This window comes from Moschus berezovskii, chromosome 3 (genome assembly GCF_049115385.1).
Source record: "Moschus berezovskii isolate FMDL1 chromosome 3, NW_MosBer_1.0, whole genome shotgun sequence".
Classification (NCBI taxonomy): domain Eukaryota; kingdom Metazoa; phylum Chordata; class Mammalia; order Artiodactyla; family Moschidae; genus Moschus; species Moschus berezovskii.
This window is the reverse complement of record NC_142462.1, coordinates 129212245-129237298: the sequence shown is the minus strand read 5'-3', so window position 1 is coordinate 129237298 and position 25054 is coordinate 129212245. Positions and strand designations below refer to the sequence as shown.

The following is a 25054-nucleotide window of genomic DNA, read 5'->3' as shown; positions in this document are numbered from 1 at the left end:
CTGGCCTGAAGAGTTTCTGTTGAAAGATCAGCTGTTATCCTTATGGGAATCCCCTTATGTGTTATTTGCTGCTTTTCCCTTGCTGCTTTTAATATTTGTTCTTTGTGTTTGATCTTTGTTAATTTGATTAATACGTGTCTTGGAGTATTTCGCCTTGGGTTTATCCTGTTGGGGACTCTCTGGGTTTCTTGGACTTTGATTATTTCTTTCCTCATTTTAGGGAAGTTTTCAACTAGTATCTCCTCAAGTATTCTCTCATGGTCTTTCTTTTTGTCTTCTTCTTCTGGGATTCCTATGATTCGAATGTTGGAGCATTTAACATTGTCCCAGAGGTCTCTAATATTGTCCTCACTTCTTTTAATTCGTTTTTCTTTTTTCCTCTCTGTTTCATTTATTTCTACAATTCTATCTTCTAGTTCGCTTATCCTGTCTTCTGCCTCTGTTATTCTACTGTTTGTTCCCTCCAGAGTGTTTCTGATCTCATCTATTGCATTATTCATTGTATATTGACTCTTTTTTATTTCTTCTAAGTCCTTATTAAATCTTTCTTCCATCTTCTCAATCCTTTTCTCCAGGTTATTTATCTGTAACTCCATTTTGCTTTCAAGATCTTGAATCATTTTCACCATCAAAATTTGAAATTCTTTATCAGGTAGATTCCCTATATCTTCCTCTTTTGTTTGTGTTGGTGGGCAATTATCTTGTTCCTTTACTTGCTGGGTATTTCTCTGCCTCTTCATCTTGCTTATATTGCTTTGCTTGGGGTGGCCTTTCCCTCTTCTTGCAGTTTGTGGAGTTCTCTTTATTATGTAGTTTCTTCGCTGTGTGTGGGGTTGGACGGGTGACTTGTCCGGGTTCCCTGGTTAGGGAAGCATGTGTCGGTGTTCTGGTGGGTGGAGCTGGATTTCTTCTCTCTCCTTTAGAAGACAATGGGCTGCTTTTCTGGGAGCCTGATGTCCTCTGCCAGTATTCAGAAGTTGTTTTGTGGACTTTACTCCGCGTTCAAATGTTCTTTTGATGAATTTGTGGGGGAGAAAGTGGTCTTGCCGTCTTATCCCTCCGCCATCTTGTTCCTTCCTCCCCAGAACACTGGATTCTTATATTCCACTTGGTCGTGGAGTATCTCTTCCCAGCTGCTCCAGCAAGGCGCAGCCTCTGTACCTTACCTTGGACGACGGGTATCTCCTCAAGGCCGCCCCTCCTGCTTTGAATGTGGAGCAGCTCCTCTCGGCCCTCCGGTGCCCAAGCAGCCACCGCCTCCTGAACGTGGTACAGCTCCTCTCGGCCACCGCCCTAACCCTGGGCGCGGGGTAGCTCCTCTCAGCCACGATTCTGCACGTGGTCGGTTGCGCCGGAGCCCGGCGTCTGTAGTTGGGTTTAATTTACTAATATCTTGTTTAGGATTTTTGTGTCTACATTCATGAATTTAATCTGTAGTCTCCTTTCTTGTAAAATCAGCCTTTGCTATGACAGTTACGCTGGTCCACAAGTGAATGAGCAAGTGGCCCTATTTCCTATTCTGTGGTATAGTGAAGGTTGAATAAGGCGCTGTTTCCTCTGTAGCATTTGTGGAATTCACCAGGAAAGCCATCTGGGTGGAGAATTCTCATGTGGGAAGGTTTTATTTTTAGGTTCAAGTTTTTTAAAACAGACATAGGATGATTCAAATTCTCCGTTTCTCCTCATGTTAATTATAAGCTGTATTTTTCAAGGAATCTGTTCATTTCATCTATATGTCTCTTATCATATTTTGTGTGTGTAAGAGCTATACTGATATCTCCTTTTTCATTCCTGGTATTGGTCATCTTAGTTTGTAGTAATGCGTCCTAAGGCCCACTTGATTTCATACTCCAGGATATCTGGCTATAGGTGAGTAACCACACCATCGTGGTTATCTGGGTCATTAAGATCTTTTTTGTATAGTTCTGTGTATTCTTGCCATCTCTTCTTAATCTCTTCTACTTCTGTTATCTCCTTGCTGTTTCTGTCCTTTGTTGTGTCCATCTTTGCATAAAATGTTCCCTTGGTATCTCCAGTTTTCTTAAAGAGATCTCTGCTGCTGCTAAGTCACTTCAGTCGTGTCCGACTCTGTGCGACCCCACAGACGGCAGCCCACCAGGCGCCCCCGTCCTGGGATTCTCCAGGCAAGAACACCGGAGTGGGCAAAGAGATCTCTGGTCCTTCCCACTCTACTGTTTTCCTCTATTTGTTTGCATTGCTCACTTACGAAGGATTTAACTCTGCATTCAGTTGGGTGTTTCATTCCCGTTCTTCCTTGCCTCTCGCTTCTCTTCTTCTCTCAGCTATTTGTAAGCCCTCCACAGACAGTCATTTTTCCTTCTTGCATTTCTTTTTCTTGGGGATGGTTTTGATCACCCCCTCCTGTACAGTGTTACAAACCTCTGTGCATAGTTCTTCAGGCACTCTCTCTACCAGATCTAATCCCTTGAATCTATTTGTCACCTCCACTGTATAATCATAAGGGATTTGATTTAGGTCATACCTGAATGGCCTAGTGGTTTTCCCTACTTTCTTCAATTTAAGCCTGAATTTTGCAATAAAGAGCTCATGATCTGAGCCAGAGTCAACTCCCGGTCTTATTTTTGCTGACTGTATAGAGCTTTTCCATCTTCAGCTGCAAAGATTATAATCAATCTGACTTTGGTATTGACAGTCTGGTGATGTCCATATGTAGAGTCGTCTCCTGGAATGTGAAGTCAAGTGAGCCGTGGGAGGCAGTACTACAAACAAAGCTAGTGGAGGTGATGGAACTCCAGCTGAACTATTTAAAACCCTAAAAGATGATGCTGTTAAAGTGCTGCAATCAACATGCCAGCAAATTTGGAAAATTCAGTAATGGCCATTGGACTGGAAAAGGTCAGTTTTCATTCCAATCCCAAAGAAAGGAAATGCCAAAGAATGTTCAAACTACCACACAATTGCGCTCATTTCACATGCTAGCAAGGTAATGTTCAAAATCCTTCAAATGAGGCTTCAACAGTACGTGAACCAAGAACTTCCATATGTATAAGCTGGATTTAGAAAAGGCAGAGGAACTAGATATCAAATTGCCAACATCTGTTGGAGCATAGAAAAAGCAAGAGAATTCCAGAAAAACATCTACTTCTTCATTGACTATGATAAAGCTTTTGACTATGTGGACCACAACAAACTGTGGAAAATTCTGAAAGAGATGGGAATAACAGACCACCTTACCTGCCTCCTGAGAAACCTGTATGCAGGTCAAGAAGCAGCAGTTAGAACTGCACATGGAACAACGGGCTGGTTCCAAATAGGAAAAGGAGTACGTCAAGGCTGTATATTGTCACCCTGCTTATTTAACTTATATGCAGAGTACATCATGCAAAATGCTGGGCTGAATGAATCACAAGCTGGAATCAAGATTGCCAGGAGAAACATCAACAACCTCAGATATGCAGATGATACCACTCTAACGGCAGAAAGTAAAGACGAAGTAAAGAGCCTCTTGATGAAGGTGAAAGAGGAAAGTGAAAAAGCTGGCTTAAAACTCAACATTCAAAAAATGAAGATCAGGGCATCCGGTCCCATCACTTCATGGCAAATAAAAGGGGAGACAATGGAAACAGTGACGTTTTCTTGGGCTCCAAAATCACTGTGGCCGGTGACTGCAAACCATGGTATTAAAAGACATTTGGTGCTTGGAGGAAAAGCTATGACAAACCTAGACAGCATATTAAAAAGCAAAGATGTTATTATGCTGACAAAAGTCCATATAGTCAAAGCTATGGTTTTTCCAGTAGTCATATATGGATGTGAGAGTTAGACTATAAAGAAATCTGAGCACCAAAGAATTGACGCTTTTGAGCTGTGGTGTTAGAGAAGACTCTTGAGAGTCCCTTGGATTGCAAGGAGATCGAACCAGTCAACCCTAAAGGAAATCAGTTCAGTTCAGTTCAGTCGCTCAGTCGTGTCCAACTCTTTGCGACCCCATGAATCACAGCACGCCAGGCCTCCCTGTCCATCACCAACTCCCGGAGTTCACTCAAATTCACGTCCATCGAGTCGGTGATGCCATCCAGCCATCTCATTCTCTGTCATCCCCTTCTCCTCCCGCCCCCAATCCTTCCCAGCATCAGACTCTTTTCCAGTGAGTCAACTCGTCGCATGAGGTGGCCCAAGCATTGGAGTTTCAGCTTTAGCATCAGTCCTTCCAATGAACACTCAGGATTGATCTCCTTTAGAATGGAATGGATGGATCTCTTTGCAGTCCAAGGGACTCTCAAGAGTCTTCTCCAGCACCACAGTTCAAAAGCATCAATTCTTCGATGATCAGCTTTCTTCACAGTCCAACTCTCACATCCATACATGACCACAGGAAAAACCATAGCCTTGGCTAGATGGACCTTTGTTGGCAAAGTAATGTCTCTGCTCTTTATATGCTATCTAGATTGGTCATAACTTTCCTTCCAAGGAGTAAGCGTCTTTTAATTTCATGGCTGCAATCACCATCCGCAGTGATTTGGGAGCCCAAAAAAATAAAGTCTGACACTGTTTCCACTGTTTCCCCATCTATTTCCCATGAAGTAATGGGACCAGATGCCATGATCTTACTTTTTTGAATGTTGAGCTTCAAGCCAACCTTTTCACTCTCCTCTTTCACTTTCATCAAGGGGCCTTTGAGTTCCTCTTCACTTTCTGCCATAAGGGTGGTGTCATCTGCATATCTGAGGTTATTGATATTTCTCCCGGCAATCTTGATTCCAGCTTGTGCTTCTTCCAGCCCAGCGTTCCTCATGATGTACTCTGCATATAAGTTAAATAAGCAGGGTGACAATATACAATCTTGACGTACTCCTTTTCCTATTTGGAACCAGTCTGTTGTTCCATGTACAGTTCTGACTGTTGCTTCCTGACCTGCATACAGGTTCCTCAAGAGTCAGGTCAGGTGGTCTGGTATGCCCATCTCTTTCAGAATTCTCCACAGTTTATTGTGATCCACAGAGTCAAAGGCTTTGGCATAGTCAATGAAGCAGAAATAGATGTTTTTCTGGAACTCTCTTGCTTTCTCCATGATCCAGCAGATGTTGGCAATTTGATCTCTGGTGCCTCTGCCTTTCCTAAAACCTGCTTGAACATCTGGGAGTTCACGGTTCACATATTGCTGAAGCCTGGCTTGGAGGATTTTGAGCATGACTTTACTAGCGTGTGAGATGAGTGCAATTGTGCGGTAGTTTGAGCATTCTTTGGCATTGCCTTTCTTTGGGATTGGAATGAAGACTGACCTTTTCCAGTCCTGTGGCCACTGCTGAGTTTTCCAAATTTGCTGGCATATTGAGTGCAGCACTTTCACAGCATCATCTTTCAAGACTTGAAATAGCTCTACTGGAATTCCATCACCTCCACTAGCTTTGTTCATAGTGATGCTCTCTAAGGCCCACTTGACTTCACATTCCAAGATGTCTGGCTCTAGGTCAGGGATCACGTTATCGTGATTATCTTGGTCATGAAGATCTTTTTTGTACAGTTCTTCTGTGTATTCTTGCCACCTCTTCTTAATATCTTCTGCTTCTGTTAGGTCCATACCATTTCTGTCCTTTATTGAGCCCATCTTTGCATGAAATGTTCCCTTGGAATCTCTAATTTTCTTGAAGGAAATAACACTGAATATTCTTTGAAAGGACTGATGCTGAAGCTGATGCTTCAAAACTTTGGCCACTTGATGAGAACAGCTGACTCACTGTAAAACACCCTGATGCTCAGAAAGATTGAGGGTAGGAGGAGAAGAGGTGAAGAGGATGAGATGGTTGGATGGCATCATCGACTCAGTGGACATGAGTTTGAGCAAACTCCAGGAGATAGTGAGGAACAGGGAAGCCTGGTGTTCTGCAGTTCATGGAGTCGCAACATTGGTCATTTTTATTTTCCTTCTTTGTATCTTGATGAATCATACTGTATAAAGTTTTATCAGTTTTATCAGTTTTCCAAGAACCAGCTTTTGACTTTTTTCTCTTGTATGCTTATTTATTAACTTCCTGACGTGTCCTCTTATCTTCATTATTTCCTTCCTTTTGTGTTCTCTGGTTTCGATTTGGTGTTCTTTTCTAGCTTGTTAAGTTAGATGTTCAGCCTTCCTTTGTTTAAACTGCTTTATTTATATCTACAAGTTTCCCTCTCAGACCTGCTTCAGTCCCATCTTTCAAGTTTAAACATGTGTTTTTCATTACCATTTAGTCCTAGTTTTTCTAAACTCTTCTTTTGATTATCTTTTAACTATGAAAGTTTATAGTTTAATTTCCAATCTGTTATTAGTTTTCTATTCAGCTTGCTAATGATTTCTGGCGTAACTCGTGGTAATCAGCATACCACATGAATTAAATCCTCTGAAATTTGTTAAGATTTGATTTGTGACTCAGAATCTGGTCTTTTTTAGTCAAAGTTTCATTTTAAGACAATGCAAATTCTACAGTTATTGGTTTGTGTGCTACATGTATCATTCACATCATTTATCAATCATGCTATTTAAATATTCTAAATTTTACTCTTCGGCTATGGTCCATGGAGTCACAAAGTGTCGGACACACCTGAACAACCAGCACTTGTTCTATCAGTTACTGAGGGACGTGCATTAAAATCCCCAACTATAATTGTGGACTTAACTACATCTCCATTTGTTTATTTCACTGTTTATATATTTCAAGGGTATGTTATTAGGGGCACACCATTTCATGTTTTATCTTCCTATAAGCTGTCCATGTTCAGTAATGTGCCTTGCCTTAAAAATAAATCTACTTCTATATTAGTGTAGTTATGTCCGCTTTCTTTTATTTGATATCTGCAAGGTATATCCCTGTTTTACATTTGAGTGTTCTATAAGTTCCATTTAATTGAGATTTGTTGTTTACTTCCAGTCTGTTCTTAGTCACACACACAGTCTTACACTTACATTCCAGCTACTTGCTGACAAGCTGGAGTTTCAGTCTGCTTCCATCTGTTCACTATTGTCTCAGCTGTTTTGTGGCCTCTGCACTCTATTTGTGTTTGTTTTTAAGTTGTCAAGTATCTTTATTATTCCAGTGTTTCCCTTTTGGATTGTTAGTCATATATTCATGATCCTTCCTCTTGTTTTCACCTTATATAAACAAAGTGCATCCGTGTCTCACAGGCATTAACCTCCAGTTACTATTTCCATGTCTTCCAGGCAACTCAAGCCTTCCCTTCAGCCTCATGACTTGTGTGTCATTGTTATGTATTCTAATTGTGCACATATTTTAAATGCCACATGCATGATCACTATTTTTGTTATTTTCAAAGTCAGTATTTGTTTAGAATTGCCCATCTGTCTGTCTTTCCTTCCTGCATCTTCGTGTTTCCATCTGGGTCATCTTCCTCCTCCCTGAAGATCTCCTTTTAGGAGACCAGTCCTCCCAGTAATGAATTCTCATGGCTATTGATTGCTTGAAATCATCTTAATTTTGCCTTCACTTTTGAGGATATTTTTGAGAGTACCGAATTCTTTGTTGGCAGTTACTTTTTTTCATCACATTAAAGATGTACATCATCATTTCTTTTGAAAAAATCAGCTTCCAGTCTCAACATAATGCTGCTGAAGGGTGAGTCTTTTTCTCTGGGTCCTTTGAAGACTTTTTTCTTTGTCTTTGGTTTTTAGCAGTTTTGCTAAAAACTAGTCATGGGCTTTAGTGTGGTTTTCTTTGAAATCCTCCTACTTGGGGTTAGTGGAATTCCTTTAATCTGTTATTACATTTTATCAGTTTCAAGAATTCTTGGCCAGCAGCTCTTCAAATATTTCTTCTACCTTATTCTCTCTCTCCTTTCCTTCTGAAACACCATTTTCACATGATAAATATTTTCAACATTTCCTGTACATTTCCTCTTGTTTCTTTATATTTTCCATTAATTTGTTTCTCTCTACTTTAGACATGGGCTTCCCAGGTGGCTCAGTGGTAAAGAATCCTGTCAGTGCGGGAGACACAAGAGACACAGGTTTGATCCCTGGGTTGGAAAGATCCCTTGGTGGAGGAAATGGCGACCTCCCACCGACAGAGGGGTGTGGCAGGCTGCAGTCCGTGGGGTTGCAAAGCGTCAGACACGATTAAGCACACACGCATGCAGGACTTCAGACATAGTCTCCCAATCTGTTTTCCAACTTGTACTAATACTCTATTTTACTAGTACTAATCTAATATTTAAACCCAGCTATTTAATTCTTAATTTCATGGGTTTTTTAAAATTTTCAATTTTTCATCTGATTTTTACAATTAATTCCATCCTCTAACCAGTATCAGTTCAGTCACTCAGTTGTGTCTGACTCTTTGCGACAGCATGGGCTGCAGCACACACGGCCTCCCTGTCCATCACCAACTCCCGGAGCTTGCTCAAACTCATGTCCATCGAGTTGGTGATGCCATCCAACCATCTCATCCTCTGTCATTCCCTTCTCCTGACTTCAATCTTTCCCAGCATCAGGGTCTTTTCCAATGAGTCAATTCATTAGGTGGCCAAAGTACTGGAGTTTCAGGTGCAGTATCAGTCCTTCCAATGAATATCCAGGACTGATTTCCTTTCGGATTGACTGGTTTGATCTTGCAATGCAAGGGACTCTCAAGAGTCTTCTCCAGCACCACAGTTAAGAAGCGTCAATTCTTTGGCACTAAGTCAGAAGCAAAGGGAAATATTTATTAGAGCACCACCCTCTAATTTTCTTGGATACATTAATCAGAGCCATTTCATAGTTATGTCCTAAAATGCCAGTATCTGGATCTCTTTCTGTTCTTTTTTATTTTTGTCTTTCCATTTTTAACTGCATTTGATCATTTGGTACTATTTCTGGCATATTTATTAATTGATTATTAAAGTTACATATAATTAAATCATAGGCGCTTTAGATGGTATTGTACCATAGAGAGGATTTATTCTTTCTAGCAAGATGGGCAGACTGGCCTGAGCCAGGCAGGGATTGAGTCAATCTAAGGCCGCATTTCAGGCTCTCTGAAGGCTGGTTTGTCATTATTCCTAAGTCACAGCCCTTTAGGGGTGTGAAAACCTAGGAATCCTTCTACCCATCCAATACATGAGCACCTTGGGAAATGAAACGAGAAGGAAAACCTCTCAGGTAACTGCCTGCAGAGTCTGAGGCTCCTGTGGCTTCCTCTTCTCCACTCGGCCGCCTTGAAAGCCCTTAATGTCTTTGCTGTCCGTTCCAGCCGGTGACGCTCTTACAAGCTCTGGACCTCAGCTCTCTAATCAGTGCTGTGCCCTGAAACTTGGGTTCCCCTCAGCCAGGAGATGAGAGGAGGCTGCAGCGCCCGATGCTCCTTCCTCACCAGGGCCCCAGGCCTCTAGGTCCCAGCCCCTCAGCTGCCCTCCAGAGCTCCGTTCACAACTTTTTAAATCACGGTTGACGTGGGAGGAGGTCAGATAAGTTTCTCTTTGGAGCCACAGGTGGAAGTCTGCTTAGAATATATTTTTTAATATCCTTCAAATTTGTAAACTCTACTTCAACTTAAGGAGTTAATGTTTTAATGATCTTGGAAGTGCATTTGTGTGGAACAGCTTGTCACCAAACAATTAAAAGTCAGAGTTAAATCAAATATCTAATTAAGTCTTCTCCAAAGCAGAATTTAAGTGTTGTAAAATGATTATAAACAAAATGTTCTTAACATGTTTTAGAGAAGCAAATATCACATAAAGTTAAGTTTAAAGACAGGTCCTTTGAGGTGGAAGTTTGCTTGCAGAGACACATGACGTTCACATCTGTGAAGTTGGGTGTCCTACAGCCTCAGAAGCACCATGGCTGTGCTATATACATTTATCCCAAAATCCTGTTTCTAGGACTCTGCTCCAAGGCGCAAAGTCAGAAATTAAGGGAGGAGAAGGGGACGACGGAGAGTGAGACGGCTGGATGGCATCACCGACTCTGTGGACATGAGTTTGAGTGAACTCCGGGAGTTGGTGATGGACAGGGAGGCCTGGCGTGCTGTGATTCATGGGGTCGCGGAGAGTCGGACATGACTGAGCGACTGAACTGAACTGAACTGATTGATACACAAAAATGTGTACTGTAATGCAAAGCAGAAACCATCTTAAATACATAGGTAATACTTAAATTGTTCAGTTCAGTCGCTCAGTCGTGTCCGACTCTTTGGAACCCCATGAACTGCAGCACGCCAGGCCTCCCTGTCCATCACCAACTCCCGGAGTTCACTCAAACTCATGTCCATCAAGTCGATGATGCCATCCAGCCATCTCATCCTCTGCCGTCCCCTTCTCCTGCCTTCAGTCTTTCCCAGCATCAGGGTCTTTTCCACTGAGTCAGTTCTTCCCATCAGGTGGCCAAGGTATTGGAGTTTCAGCTTCAACATCAGTCCTTCCAACGAACACTCAGGACTGACCTCCTTTAGGATGGACTGGTTGGATCTCCTTGCAGTCCAAGGAGTCTTCTCCAACGTTATTCATGTCCATGAAAAAGAAGCTTTAAGACAAGCCACACAGGCATCTGTCGCGGTTTCAGCTCTCCATCTCCTCCCTCTCCCCACAACTCCTATTCCCCTGCCCCCACCCTCCCTCGCCCTCCCCCTCCTCTCCCCTCCCTTCCCCCTCCCCCTCCCTCCTGCCCCTCCCCTGCAGGAAGCTGCACTGCACTCGGAACTACATCCACCTGAACCTGTTCCTGTCCTTCATCCTGCGGGCCGTCTCGGTGCTGGTCAAGGACGACGTGCTGTACTCCAGCTCCGGGACGCTGCACTGCCCAGACCTGCCGTCCTCCTGGGTAAGGCTGTACGGGGCCAGGCCCTCTAGGCAGCCTTGTTTGCTGCCGCCCACCCGGCCACAGACCTCCATCTGGGATGAGGTCCAGAGCTGGCTTCACCGAGGCCCCGGTCGGCGGGTGGCGGGGGTCCAGCCTGCACTCAGAGCATCGCAGGGCTGCGGGCACTGCGAGTGGGGTCACAGGTGCTGCCTGCTGGGAGGTCATGCCCGAGCGCTGACACGGGCAAAACCAGACTTGCTCTAGGGCACTGCCCGGGGGACCAGCAGCAGCTGGGAGCTGGAAGAAGGGCACACGGGTGGGTACGTGCGATGCCGTTTTCTCCCCCGTGTCCAGGTTTCCGAGCAGTGGATGCTTCCAGCTGGCTGGGCGGGTACCACATGGGGGAACGTGGCCCTGGCACCTGCCCGGGATGCAGTGCGGGGACTGGGCCGCACGGGGATCACCAGACTGGTAGTTTCTGCAGTGCAGGCCGGGCTCACAGCAGACGTAGTGGGGCTTTAGGACAATGCTCAGTTTGGCCTGTTCATTGAGCACGCTGCGGTCCAGTCCTTCTCGCCGCCTGGATTCTTCTTCACATCGCCTGGTCAGATCGGATATCGGCTCTTCCACGCAGAGCCAGGCCTGGTTCTCCACCCACATCCCACACAGATGGACTCATGGTCTGACTCCATTCCTCTGGACTGAAAAGGTCTGAGTCAGGGTCGTTCTAAGACAGTAAAGCCTTTATCACTCTGTAGAGCTCCAGCTGCTTCCCGGCCCGCAGGTTAATATACCCCTGGGGACAGTCCCGCCGTGTGGCGTATGGACCGAATGCAACAGGAAGATCAGCAGCGCGACCTCCACCCGAACATCCCACCCCAGGTGGAGGGAGCCCTGGGCTCTTGTCCCAGGATTGAGTCTCCTCTGCGCGGATGGGGTCTCCCAGAGGCCAGGACGGGGGAAACTCAGTTCTCCCGCTGAGAAATCTTCCGCCCCTTCTCTGCCTTACTCAGAGTTCTGCTCCAAGGAGCCCTCCTTACTTAGCTCCTCCTTCATTAAAGGATGTAGTGACCCTGATGGACCCACAGACACCAGGCCCTTGACACGAGCAGAATGCTGTCCTGCTGTGTACACAGAGGACCTGGACGGCTCCAGACTGAGGGAGGTGGGGGTGGGGGGATGGAAACTTAGATGTTCCTGCTGGGAGTCCCACCTGCCTGGGGCGTTGGGGGCAAACTCAGAAGTCTTGAGCTGTGCAGTGAGGTCTGAAACATCTGAACAGGGGTACTCCCAAAGAGGAGGCAGGAGGTTGGGCTGGGGGCCTGACTTTGCCAAGGGTCCTGGGCGCCACAGCCCAGGATAGAATAGGGGGGCAGAGGGGGGAGAGGGAGCAGGAGGAAGGGAAGTGAGCAGAGCCTATCAACACACACAGGTGCACATGTGCAGGCAGAAACACAGCCGTGTGTGCTCACACATGTGCATGCAGACATGCAGCCATGTGTGCCCACACCCAGGCACACACACACCCTTCACAGTCTGTCCCATCGAGAAAGTTTGGCTCCAGCCCTGGAAGGACAGCTCTGAAGACAGGGGCTTTGAGTAGTGTTGCAGGAGGCCACGTCCTCGGAGTGTAGAGCACCTGGCACACAAGACACTGGAAACCACAAAGTGGCCGTGGCCATGGCCTTCACCTCTGCTGCTCGCTGAGCAGTGAGGGTTTCGGGCTCCAGACCCATAGGGGTGACAAAGCCTCCATCCCCAGCCTTGCAACCGTCACTTTCACACGTTTAAGTAAGAGCTCCTGTTTGCTTGCTTTAGCGCCTGTGGATGTAAGTCTCCCCAGAGAAATGCTTCTGTCCCCATAGGGCCCGAGAGGCGAACGTTTCCAGGTGTGACCCCGGATTGTGCCTTTGACAGTCATGGACGTGGGTGCAGTTTTCTCGTCTTTTCAAAGGGTTGCGCATCAAAGAAGCCAGCTTTATTGGCTCATAAAGTGGACCTAGAGACAGAACCCAGCTTCCATCCCTACCAAGGCCAGCCCACACTCACACAGGCGCCTCCTCCTTGGCACTCCTTGGTTTGGGTTTCATCTTAACTGTGGAAACTGTGCTTCAGTCTGGAGAAAAGAAGCGACCCGAGGGCCACCTGAAGCTGACCTTCAGCAGGACCTCCTGCAGACCCTGGGGCTCAGCGCCCTGCACGCCTGGCTGCCGTGGGTGGTAGAGGCTCCCAGATGGGACAGGACTGGCCGAGGACCCGCTGGGCACCGAGGAGGGTGCCATCCTGGCCGCTGGCCTCTTGGCCTTCCCACAACTGAAGGTTGGCAGACAGCCCTTCACCCCAGAGCCTCTGCCCTTGGAGCGTGTTGATGGCGGAGGAGCCGCGGGGAAGAAATGCAAACATGGCGTTTTAACCATTTTACCAAGAAGAAGGAACTGGAGTCATCTTAAACATACTTTGTCTTTTTTCCTCCTTCAGCAGTTTGTCTTGGAAACTCTGAATCTACCAGTGTCCCAGGGTCTCCTTTGAATCTGGAAGGTGTGATGTAGTCTGTGTGACCGTCTGGCCAGTAACAGACACACCTTGGTTTCTATTTTCTGCCACCACTCGGTCGGGGGACTGGAGAGAGACTGGAGACAGCAAAGGTCACATTTATTTAAGTTGTAACAAGCAGAGCTGGATGCCTTGGGCGCGGCGTGTGCAGAACACTCCTGCACCAGCCAGCAGGGCTCACTGTGGGCTCTTCCATCAACGGGCGTGGGCTCCTTCTCCCCGACACCCAGACCTGCCTCTGTCACTGTTCCAACAAGGGGCGCCAGTCCCAGGGTCTGATCGTTGGGTTTTTATGTGCCTCTTTCCACTTACCGGGCCCAGCCCTGATGTCTGGTGAGGAGCCTCCACATGCTGGACCTCCCGCCCCACACTCGACATCAGTAAACCTTAACCGACTTGGAAACAGAGCAGGAGAAACCTAGTGCTAGGGAACGGGCGCCTCTCCGAGTCAAAGCTCCCCACAGCCCGGCGCCCACCTGAAAGGCTGCCATGCGTTTCTTGCCTGTGCACCAAGTGCCCGTGTGTGGGTCTATCCACACATATATTAGTGTATCCACCCCATCTATCCACAAATATGCATTTGGGGAGCAGGCTGTAAGATACAGAATGATAGAAATAAAAGTGCTGGGGGTTGTTTTCAGTGCATTTATATAAGCTTAGTGATCTGCAGTCCATGGGGTCACTAAGAGACACCACGGAGCGACTTCACTTTCACTTTTCATTTTCACGCACTGGAGAAGGAAATGGCAACCCGCTCCAGTGTTCTTGCCTGGAGAGTCCCAGGGACGGGGGAGCCTGGTGGGCTGCCGTCTGTGGGGACGCACAGAGTCGGATACGCCTTAGCAGCAGCAGCAGTGATCTAAAGCCTAATTTCCCCTTTCTAAATACCCGAGGAAACATTTGTTTGGTGGGTTTCTCCTGTTTTCCTTTTCTTGTCATCGCCTGTTCAGAGTACACAGCGAGGAGGAGAGCGGAGGGAAGCGTCAGGGGGAGGGCGGCCGGGCCCCACGCGGGTACGCGGGGCGCCCGTCCCCTCGGGCGTGAGCGCATCCGCAGGTCGCTGCCTCGCCTCCACCCACGCGCATGCGCGCTGGCCCTAACCCCGCGCGTCCGCCCCACAGGTCGCGGCCTCGCCTCCGCCCACGCGCATGTGCGCTGGCCCTAACCCCGCGGGCGTGAGCGCATCCGCCCCGCAGGTCGTGGCCTCGCATCAACCCACGAGCATGCGCGCTGGCCCTAACCCCGGGCGCACCCGCGTGGGGACCCGGGGCGGCGGCCTGACGGCGCGCTGACGCGGCGCCTCCCGTGCAGGTGGGCTGCAAGCTGAGCCTGGTCTTCTTCCAGTACTGCATCATGGCCAACTTCTACTGGCTGCTGGTGGAGGGGCTCTACCTCCACACCCTGCTCGTGGTCATCTTCGCCGCCGGCCGGCGCTTCCGGGCCTACCTCCTGATCGGATGGGGTAAGGGCTCCCGCTGCCTGCCAGGTGCCTGATTCCCGGTCCCTCGGGCCTACGCACCGAGGCGCTCTCTGCTCAGAAAAACCCTGGGCTGGCCCTGGAGGAAGAGAGTCAACACCTTAATGTTTCGGAAGCTTGAAAGTGAAAGTCGCTCAGTCGTGGCCAACTCTTTGCGACCCCGTGGACTAAACAGTCCGTGGAATTCTCCAGGCCAGAACACTGGAGTGGGTAATCTTCCCAACCCAGGGATCCAACCCAGGTCTCCCGCATTGCAGGCAGATTCTTTACCAGCTGAGCCACCAGGGAAGCCCTAGAACCTGGTGTAACTGCGACTCTCATTCCTGGGGTGAACCCTGATGGCGGGGAGGGGGAGCAAATCGGAAAGAAGGAGCCTGGGAGAAGAGGCAGGGACACCGTCTCCAGTGCAGTCCCCCTTACGTGCTTGTCAGCAGGGTTCTGCCTAAGCTGGAATTGGAAAGGGGTGAAGCTGTGGACCCCCACCTTGGCAGTGAGGGACGCCCCTTCAGGTCTCTGCCGAGTCGGGAGACAGCCTTTTCAGCACGTTGGTGCTAACACCCAGAAACACATGCATTTCAGGCCTGTGAGGCCTTCAAACATGTATTTAATTATCTTCGCTGCTTAGTAAGCCCGTGGGTATTTAAGAAGAGTTTCCATTAACCTATCAGAAAGCCCTTGTCCCCACTGGCAGGGGACTCACGAAAGCTCCTGTGTGCATCCCCATTGGGCTGGTCCAGCTGGCCAGCGCTGGGCTGAAGTGACCGGGTGTCTCTCTGCAGGCATCCCCACCGTCTGCACGGGTGCGTGGACTATGGCCCGGCTCTTGCTGGAGGACACAGGGTGAGTGCTGTGCCTGTGGCTGAGGGGGAGCGCCGCTGACTGAGGTCCTGGGGAGCCAGAGAGCAGCTTTGTTTCTGGGCAGAAGGCAGCCTCTGGACACTCAGTGGGGAAGACTCAGGGCGGGGGAGCTCGGAGAGGGGCCGCGGAGCAGGTGGGGCTGAACTGGGGCTGACGGCGAAGCAGGGCTTGGGATCCACCAGGCAGAGACAGAGCCACGTCTTAGGGAGAACGGTGCAGCCCAGAGCCCAGCGGGAGGGCATCCGGGTTCAGCCCTCTGAGGCCCTGCAGCTGGGCCAGGCCTGGAGCCTTCTGCTGTGTGCGCTGTAGGCAGGCCGCGCCCAGCCTGAGGCACCCCAGCTCCTACCGTGGAGCCCAGCAGCTGCAGTGCCTCTTGCGGGCCCAGGTCCACCAGCCGCCCCCTCCCAGCCGTCCCCTGCCAGTAACAAATACCCGAAGCTTGGCGCTCACACGGGTCCAGTTTATTGCTGTGCTTCCGTCCCCGGCTCTTGGGGCAGCTCTCCTGCTCAGTCTCGCTCCCTTGCCTGCCATGGGCACCTACCTGCAGGGGAGGCCGGGGCTGCGGGTCTAGACAGGCCACACTGAGTTCCACGGACTCCACACCCTCCTGTCGGAACCAGCCAGGCTCCAGGACGAGGGTGGGTCTGCTCTGCTGGGAGGGGTGTGGGTAACAGGGAATCGGGGGGCATTGTACAAGCCTGCTGTCCCGGCTTCCTCCTGGAGACAGCGCATGGCAGTCAGGAGGAACCACTTAACCAACCTGTGAGTCAGGGGCTCGTTGTGGTGGGGGAGGGGCTTGTTTGGCGAGCCCTGCGCAAGGGGTGAGGCCGCAGGCGTGTGTTATCCTCCTGTGCTTGGTTTGTAGATGGGATCCATGGTAATGTCATTTTCCTTCTCTTCCTTCAATAGTTGCTGGGATACCAATGACCACAGTGTTCCGTGGTGGGTTATACGAACACCAATTTTAATTTCTATTATAGTAAGTGACTTCTGGATGGAAACCTGAGTTAGCACCAGGTTGCCCTTGGGCAGAGAGCCCTGTGGTAAATGCAGACGGCCCCGTTCCATTCGGCCTCCTGAGACAAGAATCCCAAGCCGAGCTCTTCCACAGGAGGCTCGGCCCACCATCAGGAGGAAAGGGAGGGTGAGAGGGAGACATGCCTTCGTGGGGGTCACGGTCAGCTCCCCCAAGTGTGCAGCCTTGGGTCTGAACTGGATTTCCATCTGTGGATTGTACATCTTAATGTTCTCAACTTAACTGCCGCAGCCTGGGGTGAACACATAGGTGACGCCACAGACAGACTGCCCCGCTCTGACCTGGGGGGCGGGCAGGGGCATCAGATCCCGAGCCAGCAGGGCCCGGAGCCCCATTTTGGGCGGGGCTGAGCCACAGACATCCGGGCCTCGCCACCTCCCTTACAGGGGGACTTCACACCCTGAAATGTCATCTCCTTTTGTGCAGGTCAATTTCATCCTTTTTGTTAGTATTATACGAATTTTACTGCAGAAGTTGACATCCCCAGACGTCGGCGGCAATGACCAGTCACAGTACAAGTGAGTATGTGTTTAGAGCCAGCTCAGAAGCACCCTCACCAGCCTCACGTGGCCTGATAACCTGTGTGGAGAGCAGAGAGGCTGGGGCTTGGGGGCCCACACGTGACCCCACGTCCTCTCCTTTAGTCACAGGAATGTGCCCTTGGCCAATTACAGGGACCCCCCGGACATGGAGTGACTTGTCCAAGGGCTAGCATCGCCATGGCCGTTATTCAGGCTGAGTCCTCCAGTGTGGACATCCTCTAGAGAGCTGGGTATTGAAGGGCTCGGTCCACTCTCCTGTTTTGTACCCTGACCTTTTCTCCTTGGCCACACATCGCTTGCATTTTTATTTGGTTCTTCTTCCCTATTGGACCACAGGGTCCAGGCAACGTCTCATGTGGGCCTTGTACTTAACAACAACTCAGTTGATGTTTGTGGCCTGAAAGGTAAAAGGAAGGTGGTCATCATGTCCCTCATGAGAAAGAGAGCAGAGTTTCAGTAATTACCCACCTCATCCAGCTAATCATCGAGGACTGACAACTCTGGAAAGGAACTGAAAGACTCTGTAAATGTCTAGTAAGAATTTATAAAGAACAAATAAAGCCTGCGACTCGAGTGTGAACTAAAACTAGTTCAGTATGGAGGGGCTGGTGCAGCTGGTCCAGCCTTGGGTTCAGGCAGATGGGGGCAGGAATTGCAGACCCCAAAGATGCATGGCCCCAGGGGGCTACCCGCCCACCCCAGGAGGGTGGGCCCCCTCAGCTGCATCTGTCCCTTCCCTCCTTGAGACACAGGGTGGCCTGGGGGGACATTCAGGTGGCCTCCCCCGAGGCGGGTGGCCCAATGCTGTTTCTGTACCAGCTAGAGGCCCAGGGGAGGTGGGAGGTGACTGCCCTGCACCCCACCTGCCTCCTCACCATGGAGTGGAGATGCGCTAAGACAGCCACTAAGGCTGAGAGCACTGATAGAGGGAATCTTCAGAAGACGCTTAGTGCCCGGCCCCAGTGAGTGTGTGACGGGGTGTGTAAGCGTACACATGACCGGCCCCAGTGAGTGCCGTGACGGGGTGTGTAATTATACACACATGCCCGGGAACCAGTGAGTGCCGTGACGGGGTGTGGGCCTCATACACATGTGACCAGGCCCCAGTAAGTGCCATGACAGGGTGTGTAATTATACACACGTGACCGGCCCCAGTGAGTGCGTGACGGGGTGTGCAAGCGTACACACGTGACCAGGCCGCAGTGAGTGCCGTGACGGGGTGTGTAAGCATACACACATGACCGGGAACCAGTGAGTGCCATGACGGGGTGTGTAAGCATACACACGTGATCGGGCCCCACTGAGTGCCGTGACAGCGTGTGTAATTATACACACATGACCAGGCCCCAGGCTGCGGCAGGCTCTGCCCGGCCCTCAGTGGGGTCAGGCCACAGAGGAGCAGGCTTCCCCGGGCACTGTCCCTGCCTGGGCTGCTCCCCGGACCAGCTGCACTCTGGCCGCCCCTCGACAGCACGCCCGGGTTCTGCAGGGCTCGCTCACTGCCACCTTGACCTTTCCTTTGGGCTCTGGGGAGCAGTGGTAAGTGGATCGTAGAGAGCAATGCTTTTGTTTTGGAAACAAAATTAAATGATAATAGAATCTACTCTTTTTCCAGAGTAACAAACAAGGCAGAGCACATCTGTGATGCTCGCCTGGCTGTATTTTGGCGTGTTTTTTGTCTCCATCTCATAACAGAAGTGACAGATCCCCGGGAACAGGGCCCCAGGGGTCCCACCTCGAAGCCCCGTTTCTAGAGACCAGCAGAGTGTCAACCACAGGAGTCCAGGCAGGTCTTGCTGACATCTGCCTAGCAGGCCGCTCCCTGCAGAACCCCAGCCTCACTCGCCGGATGTGCTGCGGTCAGACGGTCAGGCCTCCACGTGCTGGCGGGGGATCCTGAGGCCTCCCCTCCCAGCGAGGCCCTGGTCACGCACGCAGCTGGGGCAGAGCTCACGCAGATCACCCAATACGAGGAAACCCCTTGTGAACTCTGCAGGTGTCTCAAAATATGTAAACAAAGTGGTGACTTCTTTCTGAGTATTCAGTTCAGCTCAGTCGCTCAGTTGTGTCTGATTCTTTCTGACCCCGTGGACTGCAGCACGCCAGGCCTCCCTGTCCTTCACTATCTCCCGGAGTTTTCTCCAACTCGTGTCCATCGAGTCAGTGATGCCATCCAACCATCTCATCCTCTGTCATCCCCTTCTCCTCCTGCCTTCAATCTCTCCCAGCATCAGGGTCTTCCCAAGTACTGGGTGGCACCAACGCAGCAGAGCAGGTGGGGAGGAGCCGGAGGCACCCCTCCCTTGGTTCCCTCCGCCTTGCCAGGATGAGGCTGGTCATCGGGGCGGTGGCTGGTTGCTGGGGTCACAGGAGGGGTCCAGCCCCTGCCTGCCTGCCTGGCCTCCAGGTGACCCCAGGGCTCCTGACCCTCAGACCGTGGTGGGGTTGCTGCATCAGATACAGCCACGGGGACTCCCCTGGAAGAGGCCAGGTCACCTGCAGAGAGCTGATGTAACTGGGTGGGGGGCAGCTTGGATTCCCAGTCTGAAGAGCCCCCCGATCACTCTAGTGTACGGCTGAAGTCCCTGGCTCACAGCAGGTTCTCCAAGGGCGTTCCGCGCAGCAGCTGCAGCACCTCTGTGTGCCTGAAGCAGCTTCTCGGGCTGAGGCCCAGACGCTGAGTCAGAGGCGGCCTGCTGAATCTTGGCCTTGGGTGGGGCCAGGGCCGGGGCCTGGGAAGCGCTGACTTAGCGGAGATGACCTGTACCTGGTTGGGGCATGGAACGGGCTTGGGAGTATGTAGGACTGAGCTTAGCGGTTTTGATTTCGACACCACCGTAGTGAGAAGAAAGTCTGCTCTTTGGTTAGGAGGGTAAGAGCTCCCCGGCAGAGAAATGAGATCGGGTCCAGGCTCTCCCACTCCTCAGACGTCTGGGCCCCACAAGAGGGTTGCCTGCAGGACCTGTCCACGGCCATCAGGGGGACACGGTCTCGCTTGTGCCCAGGGGTAGCCCTGCAGCACCTGCTCTTTGGATCTGAAACTAAAACTCGCCCCGTCCTCCCAGTGCTGGGATGCTCACCCCGTCTGTGCTGCTAAAACGAGGGACACACAGGGCTGTCTGACCTGCTCAGACCAGTGCCGCCCTTTCCGACTGGCCAAGATTCCCGGGAGGGCTTTGCTGCTCTGCGGGGCAGAGTGGTGCTCGCCCCTGCGTTTGCACGCTCTCCCGGGACGGGCAGAGGTGTGGCTGCGCAGGGAGGCCCTCGGTTGGCCAGAGCGTGACCCCTCTCTCTGCTGCAGGAGGCTGGCCAAGTCCACCCTGCTGCTCATCCCGCTGTTTGGAGTCCACTACGTGGTGTTCGCTGTCTGTCCCATCGGCATCTCCTCCACATACCAGATTCTGTTCGAGCTGTGCCTCGGATCCTTTCAGGTGCGGCGGGCTGGCCGCGCGCCCCGGGCGAGGGGTGGGCGGGCGGCGGGTAAGGGGCCTCTGACCAGCACCTTCTCCTTTCAGGGCCTGGTGGTGGCAGTTCTCTACTGCTTCCTGAACAGCGAGGTGAGTCCTGTGGCCTCCCAGGGGAGCACAGGTTCCCAGCTCGTGGGGGAGTCCTTAAAACACCCCTAAAGGACCTGCTTCCCTGGGGGCTCAGACAGTAAAGAATCCACCTGCAATGCGGGAGACCCTGGTTCGATCCCAGGGTTAGGAAGATCCCCTGGAGAAGGACATGGCAACCCACTCCAATATTCTTGCATGGAAAACCCACGGACGGAGAAGCCTGGTGGGCTACAGTCCATGGGGTCACGAAAGAGTTGGACACAACTGACCGACTTAACTTCAAAAGACCTGGAGTGGGTCCACCTTCTGGGGGTCACCCTGCCGGGGTCACTGCCGCTGCCGGCGCCCACGGCTCTCAACTCAGCCCTCCCGTGCGTCTCAGCCGGCTCCGAGTCAGACCCCTCTTCTCTGGCACCCCTCACGTCCCCGTCCTCTCCTGGTTCCCAAGCCCACCTGACCCTGTCCACGGATATCACAGCTCCCACACCCAGAAGGGCCGCAGGGAGAGATTTGCTCCGGGGCTGCAGGCCTCCAGCTCCTGCACACTGAGCCCACTTGGCCGTGCCCCACCCCAGGTGCAGAGCGAGCTGAGACGCACATGGCGCAGCCTGTGGCCCAGCCGGCCCTCTGCCCGGGACTACCGGCTGCACAGCTCGTCCATCTCCAGGACCGGCTCCGACGGCGCCCTGCAGGGCCCCCGTGGCTCCCGCGCCCCATCCCTGCTGCAGACGGAGACCTCAGTCATCTAAGGGTGCCTCAGTGCGACCACAGCCCCTGTGAGGGGGCCCAAGTGTACTCGGCGCTGACTCCCCAGAGCCGGGCCTGGCTGAGCCCCCGGGGGACTGGGGGACCTAGAAACGCCAGGGACTTAAAGCTCATGATTGTCCAACTCCAGCGGCCAGGCACTTTGTTTTTCATGTTGCTTGGCCGTGCCGACGGACTCACTTTCAAAGAGACTAGGAGAGACCACGGTGGTAGAACCCAGGACTTGGGTCCAGCGACTGTGGAGGAAAGAAGGGTTTTGTTAATCTCAGCGCCAGTTCTCGGGGGGCACAAGCCTGGTCTTGGGTGCTGGCCCTCAGGGACGTGGTTACCCCCTGTCTCTGCATGACCTGCACTGCTGGTCTCCACCCCCAGTCACGGGGGCCATCCACCCAGCTGGGTGCAGGACACGTGGGCCTCCCCACCCCCGAGGGCTTCCACGGAGCCTCCCGCAAGCCCAGCTGGGCACCCCGCGGCCCCGCCTTGCTTATACCCTATCCGGGCTCTCACCGCTCTGCTGCTGTGTTCGGTTCTCCAGCTGCTCTGTGACACCAGGCCCCTTACCAATGAGGCCACAGAGGCTTTGTCTCGGGGCATCACAGACTTGAGCGTAGATGCCTGTCGTCAGGACAGCCAGCGCTGGGCAGCGGGGCTGGGGGCAGGGCTGGGCTGAGGAGTGGGCTGGACGGCCAGGGCAAGACTGGGAGGCTTGTCACCCAGCAGAGCCCCCCTGGGGGTTTGCCCTGCCCCCAGTGAGAGGAGCCTGGCCCAAGAGCGTGGGGCAGCCATGGGGGGCCTGGCAGCGGAGTCCCAGCTCAGACAGCGAGCAAGCATCTCGGGGCTGCTGTCTGGCGCGGGTGCTGGGGGGTCTGTCAGCTGCCGGCGCTAAGGCCGTGAGCCTAGAACTGGTGGTCCGGCCCAGTGGGAACAGAGGGGAGACTGCCTGTCACTCCCCATTAGCAGGACAGAGGTGACCAGAGCGCCTGACGTGTCGTTGCAAAGTGCTGTAAACATGTGTGCCTGGAATGTGCCCCAGCCGCCACGCGTGGCCACTTGAATAAAACCCATTTCGTGTCTGTTTGCTGGCTGACTCTGACAGCATCAACGACCTGAGGACATTTGGAGGAAGCCTTCCTGCCTGTGAAGAGGAGCTCGGGCAGAGGGTGGGCGGTGGGAGCGGGCAGACGGCAGCTCAGGCCTCTGGACGCCATTGCCTCCTGGGCACGGGCACCAGTCGGGACTGCTCCTTACGGGCCTGGTCAGTGGTGGGTCCGTGCAGGGGCTCCCGGCACCCCTGGAGGTGGGCAGGGGGCTGCCACTCCACGGAACCTGGGAATCTGGTCACCAGGGCAGGGCTGAGCGCACGTGGGCTCTCGTGTGCATGCGTGTGTGTGCACGTGTGTTCGTGTGCGGGCGTGTGTGTGCATGTGTGCACTGTGTACATGTGTGTGCGTGTGCGGGCGTGTGTGCATGCCTTCTGGGAGCCAACTCCCGACCGTGGCGTTTGTGCCACAGACAGATAAGATCTATTTCTAATAAACTCATGCTCAGTCACTGCCTCATTCCAAGGGGAATATCACACAGTGCCAAGGCATCACACCCTGCAATCTCCAGAGGCCGGCTAGTGATGACTTAGAAGGGAGTGGAAGCCAGCCTTTGCTGGTGTCCGAGCCCCAGGCTGCAGGTGGCAGGACTCTGTCAGATGTCTGCTGGTGGAAGGAGCTTTGTGAGCACGTGCATCAGGTCTGTTCCAGACTCGGGGAACTGAAGTGAGCACACGACCTGGGGGTGGGTGTGTGCCCAGAACCACTTCGCAGGAGACGCCACCTCTATGGACGGAAATGGCAGTGCCTTCCTTTCTTATCAAGAAGGGCAGTCTTTTCAGTGGTGCCATTTTCAGGCTAGAGCAGCTATTCAGAGGCGTTAGCAATGCTCAAACATCAGAGGCAGATATTAGCTAAAAAGTGAAAAAGCTGTGAATGCCGTCTGCCATCTGCCTCGCGCCGCTCCGGAAGTCAGTACCACCGTCAGGAGTGCCCGATGTGTCCCGGCACCTTCTTCTGGGCCCATGCAAACCTCTCTCCCTCTCTCACACTCTTCTATTCCTCGTGGAGAGTACGTCATACTGTACAGACATTTCTGCAACTTGCCTTTCCGTTGGGTCAGACGTGTGTGGGTCTGGCCCGTCTGCACACAGAGGTGGTTTACCCCAGCAGCTGCGTGATTCTCCGTGGCACACGTGCTGGGTTTATTCCACCCCCGCTCCGCTGATGAGCGTCTGAGCGAGCAGCCCGGCAGCCCCCGCCCAGCAGTGGGGGGCCCTGGACGTGCCGCTGGGCTCTGGGCAGGGGAGGCCCAGGAAGAGGTGGGCGCAGTGCAGCTCTGGCCGAGCTGAGTGGGTGCATCGCTGGGCTCCCCTTCTCTCTTCACCCCAATCTGCCTGTTTTCAATCTTGCGGATGGGTGTCTCTTCTTTACAGAAAGCTTTTCCTTCGGTCCTGAGCCTCAGCCCGACCTGCTGACACAGGCATCAGGGAGCCAGCCGCTGCTCCAAGTGGCCGTCCTACCTGACTCAGGCCCTGCTGAAAGTTTACAGATGAGTGCGTTTATTCTTGGAAACGGGCGAGACTCAGCAGAGGCCGTGGACAATGTGCGTCTCCGTCATCTGTGTGTATCACCAGCCACGGAGCCCCCAAGAGGTGCACTCAGCTTGTGGACATCAACAAAGGGTTTAGGGCATCTTTTATACGGAAGCGTGCTCTTTGGAAGACGGAAGGAAAAGAGCCTGTCACTTCCTGTCCTCTCTAAAGCTTTACTGAGCCCAGGGGAGCAGGCAGCGGTGGCGGAAGGTCCCACCTCCCGGGGCGTCCTGGCTGGAGCCCAGGGAAGCAGGCCTCAGTGCCAGCACTGACCCAGAGCTGTCACTGGGATCGTTGTTAAAGCTACTTGTGTTCAACCGCTGGCACTGCACCACAGGGGACGCAAACTATTGGAATATAAGCACAAAAAAAGGAGGCTGAGCAGCTCCAACCTCTCCTTTGGAGATTTAGGGTTTTACAAATCCTTGTGTGCTGTATGCCAAAGGTGACAAAGTATGAGAAGCAGCACGTAAACTCAGGACACCTGAAGGATAAAGCTTTCATATTAATCATTTAATTTAAGCATTGCAATCATGCATCCAGAATATGCAAAATTTGTGATTTTCTGATCTTCATACAATCACAACCCTTTCAGGTTTAAATCACCCAATATACTGAGACCCCTTGATAAGGTGACTCGTCACCCTGCAGACTTTCCCATGTTTGGGTCGGTGCGTTTTCACAAAACTGTCAGGCTGCTCTGAAACCCAAGGACTCTCTGTTCTTGGCACTGTGGAAAGCCCATCTCTGGAAGCATAGTTCCAGGTTCTGTGTGTGTGTGTGCACAAAACACGCTCGTGAACGCCGGGCAGGGAGCATTTCCGGGGAGGCACCCCCAGCTGCCTCCCCAGGCCCTTTGCAAAGCGTCTTCCTCTCCCATCCTT

At 52.1% G+C, this 25054-nt stretch overlaps 1 protein-coding gene across 3 annotated transcripts in view; it reads left to right on the top strand.

Moving 5' to 3' along the window:
* Positions 1–22610, top strand: part of VIPR2 (vasoactive intestinal peptide receptor 2) — a 74666-nt gene extending 52056 nt beyond the window's left edge. Inside the window, exons 6-13 of one of the 3 annotated variants that reach the window (XM_088834800.1) lie at positions 10627–10768; positions 14645–14762; positions 15557–15617; positions 16545–16614; positions 17098–17189; positions 20515–20644; positions 20729–20770; positions 21346–22610. In XM_088834800.1, coding sequence (XP_088690926.1) covers positions 10627–10768; positions 14645–14762; positions 15557–15617; positions 16545–16614; positions 17098–17189; positions 20515–20644; positions 20729–20770; positions 21346–21519 — 829 coding nt within the window. In that variant the 3' untranslated portion in view covers positions 21520–22610. Of the gene's footprint in view, positions 1–10626; positions 10769–14611; positions 14763–15556; positions 15618–16544; positions 16615–17097; positions 17190–18908; positions 20461–20514; positions 20645–20728; positions 20771–21345 lie in introns of those variants that run through there. The other 2 variants (XM_055421669.2, XM_088834801.1) reach the window with 2 other exon arrangements.
* Positions 22611–25054: the final 2444 nt, after the last annotated feature.